Here is a 7,416-nt window from a genome sequence, read left to right on the forward strand (position 1 = left end):
CAAATGTTCCATAATTTCCAACTTGCTGTTGCATGACACATGACACACAGTTACAGAACACTGAAACACCCATTATCTTAACATGTCATCAGTATAAAGCCTTTTTTATTCATTTTTATCATAAGACTTAGCAGAACAAAATATATGATATGAACCAAAAAGGTGGTGTTTGAAAACAATAACCTTGTTGTGAGAGATCACTTTCTCCTTGGTTTTCCATTGGAACAATGGCAGAAAGTGGGCGCCTAGCTGTTTGTCGGTCTTGTTCCAATCGTTGCACTTCTTGCTGTAACTGTAGTGCTTGAGCGGGATCCATTTGTTGTTCAGTCAAAAGGAAATCATCCATTGCCATCGATGGGCACAATGGTTGCTTCTTATTCTTCCTAGGTGGTTGTTCTCTCGTCCTTGCCTTCTAACACCAAGAAAATAAATTGTCAGTAACAAAAATAACACCAACATAATTTTTTTTGTCGGTCTGGCACACACGCAACATGAGTGGAGCGTGACAAACATAAGGACATTATACTGAGTGGTGCAACCTTATTTCCTAGTTTCCTGTCAAGGCTAGAAGTCTAGAATACTGGTTGTTACTTGTTTTCAATAGTAAATACTATACGACACATGAATACGCAAATCATTAAAATTATATGCAAATCATTTTAAAAAGCAAATTATATGCAATCAAGTTAACCGCATATTGCATATAAGTATAACAAAATCCCATAAACAAGTCAGAGTCAGAGTCTAAGGGAAGAAAAATCATTACTATTTTGTATGTTAAGCATAATAAGCCATTTGTTACGCATAATAAGGGGACAAAAAGAAGGAATAAATCTTTGCACCTAAATCTTTACATAATATAAACAACCATTTGAAGAAATTAGGACTCTTATCATCGGCAGATTTGGAAAAAAAAGAAAGCCTGGTGATCTGATTGACTGATTTCACTCCAAAGGTTTAAGGAAACTACACAACTCTCACGGTATATAATGAATCAACCATAAACAATATAGGCACACCAATATAGACGCTTCTACCTAATTCCTCTTTCTTTGTAATACAGATTACATAAGTCTGTAATATATTCTACAAATTAACATGGCTTTTGGGAAAAAGAAAGTCAGTCAACAACCAGTAGAAGAAGAAGAAGATCAATATCCCATACTTTACAATGATGATGCCATGGGATTCGAAAGTGAAGATGATGATTCTGGGGATGAAGTAACGCCTCCACCACAACAGGAGGTGAAAAACACAAGCCGTAGTTATCTGCCTTTGTTAAATGGTGAAATCACAATCCTGTCAAGAAAAGTAGAAGGCAAGAATCCAGGAGGTTCAAAGTGGTGGACTTGCAACCATTGCAAGGAAACACATAAAAGCTCCTATACCAGAATGCATGTCCATATTTTTGGATCGCGCCCCGGCATAAAAGCAGACGTTAAACGTTGTTCTGCACTGCTGAACAACCGTGATGCATATAGAAAGGTGATGCAGAAAGTTAAAGATGCAGAAAGTTCGGGGCAAGTGTTAGCAAGATTGAAGAACTCAATCCTCACTACTACAAATCCCGCCTTTTGGAGACGCTTTTTGGACCATTTTTCGACGCTAAAAAGCGTCGATAAATTAGCCCTCGACGCTTTAAGGAAGCGTCGAGAAAATTAAAGTCGAGAATATTCTCGACGCTTTTTGGCGTCGTGCACGGGGACGCTTTTTGGCGTCCACTTTCATCCTTCAGCGTCGACAACCTCGACTCTTTTCGCCGTCCACAAGATTTTCCCGCTTTGCCCCACCCTTTTCCTAATCATTATCCTCGACGCTTTTTGGCGTCCATAATTTCTTCAGCCTAGACGCTTGTATGCGTCCACAGGTCTTTTCCTAATCAATGTCCTAGACGCTTTTTGTCGTCCATGTTTTCTTCAGCCTATCTTTTCTTAATCAATGTCCTCGACGCTTTTTCGCGTCATGTTTTCTTCAGCTTAGACGCCACAAGATTTTTTTGTATAAGCTTTTTTTTCCCACCTATTCCTGTATCGCGCATATATATATATATATATATATATATATATATATATATATATATATATATATATATATATATATATATATATATATATATATATATATATATATATATATATATATATATATATATATATATATATATACAAGATCGATCAATAAAACGTCACACTAAAAAAAGATATTTCTATTTTTCTACTAAGTATTACAAAAAAAACATAATTGAAGCAAAAGGAAATATTTTATTGTGTAACATAGATCAATATCTGTACACTTTAAATAGTTAGTCATAAAAATCATACTAGTACAATATTCAAAGTAATAAGTTTTCCGGATCCAATACAACCAACGAGGCAACGAGTACATGAACCATTAAGCTACTGATAATGACAACATTGTTGATCTCTTTGATTGCCTTGACATACTATTCCTCAAAATTTCTATGTACTCTGCTTTCCCCTCGAAATAGTAAGGTCTCATTAAGTTCAACTTGGCGAAATTTTTCAAACAACCCCAATCCAACCCTTCACGGGAATGGAATCCTGTAGGGTTTTTTCAAGCAAAGCTCGCCACCTCATGTGTCCTGGTAAATGTCAGTAGTAGAGATGACCAAATGAATGAGATCATAAAGTAGTGGCTTAAAGCAAGTATCAGATTACGATAGATAACTCACTTGTTGGATTCGTAAACACGGTGCACCCTCCTATGCTCCATGGTATGTTGTAAGGATCCAATGGAAGTTAAGCTTCTTCTACCAAGAACAAAGTCTAACACCTACAGTCGTAGCACGACTATAATTGAAACTTCAATTCAACAGCCTAATCTGCATCAAACAACCTATGTCAATAATTAAAATTTTATGCACCAACAGCATAATACTTGCAGTTTTTTTGAACAACTTCATTTTTAACCCTCCTCGGGAAGGAGTTTCTTGATGCCTAAGTGCACTGCCAAAAGAAGAAGGCATGAAGAAATGTGATAAGAAGTTGGAAAAACAATGTTGACAATGCAGTCCCCTTGTAAATTTAATAGTAGCAATAGATAATACTCCGTAATAGCTAGCATGTATAATATGGCTAGAGTCAAAGTAAATCCAAGAAGCACCAGATTCATGTTTAAGTTAATCTGTAACAACAGAATAGTATGATCTTATACTAAGCTGTTTTTCAGGGATGTAGCACGTCTGGAAGAAGGTACAACTGATAAATACCTCAGGCGATAAGCGTTTAACAATTAGTGGCAAATAAGGAATTTCTTCAAGACCATTTAGGGTAAGTCTGCTCCCTTCTCCTTCCCTCTTACTCTATACAGAGATCAAAACACATGTGGTTATCAGTAAGCATGCAAGGGTCAATAGGAACAACATAAGACTTTTAAAAATATTATTAAGTTTGCACCCAAAAAAATAAATATATAATTAAGTGAAATCATACAAATGATTTCTACGCGTGCCAGTGAAGGCGCTTCAATCTGTTTGGGTAGCACGGTGGATTATTTCCTCAACAAGATGGCAAAGCGGTCTGACATTAACATTATGAGCATCAAGGTTGTGCATCTGTTCATTCTATTTGGGAGAACATGATCATAGATGTCCAAAAAATGCCTCCTCTTTCAGAATCCCTCAATCGCAGTAGTATGCTTAAATTAGATGGTAACAACATATTGCTTTTTTCAGTATCCCATGATAATTTTGGCAGCTGAGCTGATTGTTTTGTGGTCATTGGATTCAGGGTCTTTGCTATTGTGGCTGCTAAGTTTCTTATGCCCTTTTGGCTGGTTTAGAAATGACAAAAATGAGATTGTTTTTATATATATTTTGGTGTTTAATGCTCTTTTATAGCATTCTAGGAGACTAGGACTAAACCAATGTGAATCAACTTCCTTGCTTCCTGAAGTTTAGTTTCGAAAAGAATTCCTAGATTGTTTAATGGCTTAGATTTGGTTCACTCCCTACAACCTTTAACTTTTTCACTGTGGATATTCTATGGTTCACTAGTGGAAAAAGGTTAACATCAACAAAGCACCTTAATAAAAAGGTTATACAATAAATTAGTGGGGATTACTGAAAGTCATGGCCAATAGGCGCTAAAATAATTGTTATTTTAATCCTGGCGGGTCAAGTGAAGTGTCGAGGGTGAAGAGTCGAGAAAACATGCCAGTTATAGTAGTGAGACAAGAGATGATTATATGATCTGGAGTACATATTTATAGAGCTCTAGATACTTCGAACTATACAGTCGTGAGTAAGAAACAAGCTGCTAAGTTGATTCTTAGATAAGAACATAAGGCTGCTAAAGGTATTACATGGAGTCCTAACCATTGATGCTCTAAACTATCCAAAATGAAAGCAACTCAATGCAATAGACCTGGTACCTCAGAAAATAGATAATATTATACTCAAGTCTAAATTTATAACTAGAGAAATTTGCCAATAATTTTCATTTATATGGTCTATAGATTCAAGGATTGAGATATAATAATATATATTCAGCAAGAAGAAGCCTTCAAATTCAATGAAACTTTTTTGCAAGTAATACGAGTAAATTACATTTAAAAGGAAGACAATGCCATTTGCTAAAATTTTAAAGCCTGCAAACTACTTATAAATCTTTTAACAATTAAGTAAAAACAATAAACTAACCTCTACCCAGAAAACGGAAAATAATCCGAAATTGAAAGAAGAGAGAAGAAAATACCTGAAGTGACATGCAACTTTGATTCTAGAGATGGAGAGGTCTATTATGAACCTAGGTAATCGATCATCAACCCCTGATTGGCAGTTAAATGCGGGATTTCATCAATTTAACACCGACTCAACACAAAAAACAGGTTTTAGGGAAATCAAAAAACCTAAAACTCAATAGGAGTTTCCGCAGCTGCCTCTGTTAGATCCTTCACATAACAAACATTGAATAAAATAAATCAGAATTGTAATAGAAATCTAACTACCCATATTTGTTGAGCCGAAAATTCATCCGAATGGAAAAGCAAACCCTAAATACACAAATTTAAACCTAGAATTGGAGAGGAGAGATATAAATATAAACCTCGTAGAAACCCAATCAGGAGGTCTAAGAACTTGCAAGCCATTGATAGTAGATCTGTGAGAAATGATAATTTGGGGATTTCTTCAACAAAGGTAGCGGAGATACGGTGAGTGAGAAACGAGTAACGAATGTTAGGGTTTACTAGGACGGTTTTGCCTTTTCCCAAATAATGAATCAAGGGAGTTAAGGAAAACATGCTGCCAATTTAGTGGATCACGTGCTTGTCATGTGATATTTACAATATCTCGACGCTTTTCCTTGTCGAGAATTTCAGTAGACGAGGGAAAGCGTCGAGAAATAGCGCGGACTGGTATTTTGCAATGACAGTTTACCACGGTGTCGAGGACCTTGCGTCGAGATTCCACGCCTTTTGTAGTAGTAACATACAACACCAACTCCTAGCAGATCCCCACTTGAAATAGCATTTGGGACCATGGAAAGGGCAACAGTTGATTTGAAAATCATGAGGTGTATTTGTGCAAATGCCATAGCTTTTAATTGTCTAAGAAGCCCTCAGTGGCAAGAGATGGTACATGCTATTAATAATGCTCCAAAAGGTTACAAATCACCATCATTTGAGAAAGCACGTACCACTTTGCTTGATGAATGTAAGAGGAGCGTCGAAAAAGATTTGGCTCCAGTAAAAGATACTTGGTACACTCATGGTGTATCTGTTGTCTCGGATGGTTGGTCTAATTGCAAAAGTGATCAACTTATCAATGTCATTGCAACAAACAGTAGAGGTGCCATGTTTATGTATGCTGGAGTATTCAATGCGGTGGAGAAAACAGGGAAGGTGACAGACAATGCTAAGAACTGCATAGCTGCTGGAAGAGAAATAGAAAAGGTACACAAACACATATTCTGGTCTCCATGTGTATGTCATACTTTGAACTTGGTATTTAAAGATCTTGCTGCTGCTTTTGATTGGATGCGAGGCACTTACAAATGTGGAAAAGAAGTGGTGAATTTTTTCACTAGTCATAAATACTTGTTAGCATTGTTTAAAGCTCGTTCAACTAGAATTTTATTGAAGGTAGCAAAGACCAGATTTGGCAGTCACTACATAATGTTGAAGAGGTTACTCTCTTGTAGAGAGGCACTTGAAACTACTATTATTTTCAAGGCATGTAGAGAGTGGTTGAAGAGACAAGATGCAGATACAAGAGCTATGGGTGAATTGATAACAAGAACTATTCAAGATCCACATTTTTGGAGTGAAGCTCAAGAAATTGTAAGTTTCACCAAACCACTTTACAAATTACTGAAGTTCTGTGATGGTGATGGTCCTAAGATGGGGGAAATATATGAGAGAATGGATAACATGATTGGTGAAATAAAAGATATTATGAGGGATAGCAAATATGTCTCTGAGTTTGCTAAAGTAGAAACAATATTGGTAACAAGGTGGGATAAGATGACCATTCCTCTCCATTGTTTAGGTTTTGCTCTTTCACCTCGTTTTTATGACAAGATTTACTTAGAATCTCCTGCTCCTGGGGGGTATACTAGAAGGGCTCCTAATCTTGATAAAGAGGTGGTTATGGGTTGTATGGAAGCATTTGGGAAAATAACTGAAGACAAATATGAAGAAAAAAAGTTACGTGATCAATTTACTGAATTTCAGTTGAAGAAAGGGATATACTCACTGCCACAAGCCCAAATGGATGCTGTCACCATGGAAGCTATTGATTGGTGGTCTATGTATGGATCACAAACTCCCGAATTGGCAGAGGTGGCTAAGAAGGTGTCAGCTCAACCCATTAGTAGCTCTTCGGCAGAGAGGGCTTGGAGTACATTCGGGCTTGTTCATAGCTTGAAAAGAAACAGATTAAATTGTTCAACGGCAGATAAGTTAGTTTACATCCATTCTAATCTTCGTCTTTTGTCTAGGTTCTCTGAAAGTTACAAGCAAGGTCCCTCTAGAAAATGGGATATTGATCCTGAAAATTCTTGTCTTGAAGACTCACCTGCTGAATTAGAAGACATGAGATGGGCTGGATTGGATTCAAATGTTGAAGATGAAGAGGATCTCACGATAATAGATAACCCATATAAAAGAATAAAGGTGGAAGCAAGTGAAATAAAAAGTCAGAAGGCAAAGGGGAAGGGGAAGAAACAGATGCAGTAGTAGAATTATTTGTTTGTTTAATGTTCATGCAGTAGAGTTCTTTGTTGTTTAGAATTCATGGCAGTAGAGGATCTTTGCTTTTTAATTACTTCTTAGTTTGTTTAACGTTCTTTGTTTTTTAAGTACTTTGTTTGTTTAATGTTTATGCAGTAGAGTATTTAAACTTCTTTGTTTGTTTAATCTTCTTTGTTTTTAGTTTTTTATCTATTGAATTTTATT

At 36.3% G+C, this 7,416-nt stretch overlaps 1 protein-coding gene and 1 long non-coding RNA gene across 3 annotated transcripts; one reads left to right on the forward strand and one right to left on the reverse strand.

Moving 5' to 3' along the window:
• Positions 1-2,241: 2,241 nt before the first annotated feature.
• Positions 2,242-5,181, reverse strand: LOC130460841 (uncharacterized). 2 transcript variants are annotated; one of them, XR_008921003.1, is made up of 4 exons: positions 4,716-5,181; positions 3,230-3,322; positions 2,693-2,842; positions 2,242-2,602 (listed from the first exon to the last, which is right to left on the reverse strand). It is a non-coding gene; the product is annotated as an uncharacterized lncRNA (long non-coding RNA). The 2 variants fall into 2 exon arrangements; XR_008921002.1 differs by lacking the exon at positions 4,716-5,181 and having other exon boundaries at positions 3,230-3,686.
• Positions 5,182-5,499: 318 nt separating this feature from the next.
• LOC130461639 (uncharacterized) lies at positions 5,500-7,197 on the forward strand. Its single transcript, XM_056829795.1, has one exon. The coding sequence runs from the start codon at positions 5,500-5,502 to the stop codon at positions 7,195-7,197; it is 1,698 nt and encodes a 565-aa protein (XP_056685773.1).
• Positions 7,198-7,416: the final 219 nt, after the last annotated feature.

Source organism: Spinacia oleracea, chromosome 5 (assembly GCF_020520425.1).
Source record: "Spinacia oleracea cultivar Varoflay chromosome 5, BTI_SOV_V1, whole genome shotgun sequence".
Lineage (NCBI taxonomy): Eukaryota > Viridiplantae > Streptophyta > Magnoliopsida > Caryophyllales > Amaranthaceae > Spinacia > Spinacia oleracea.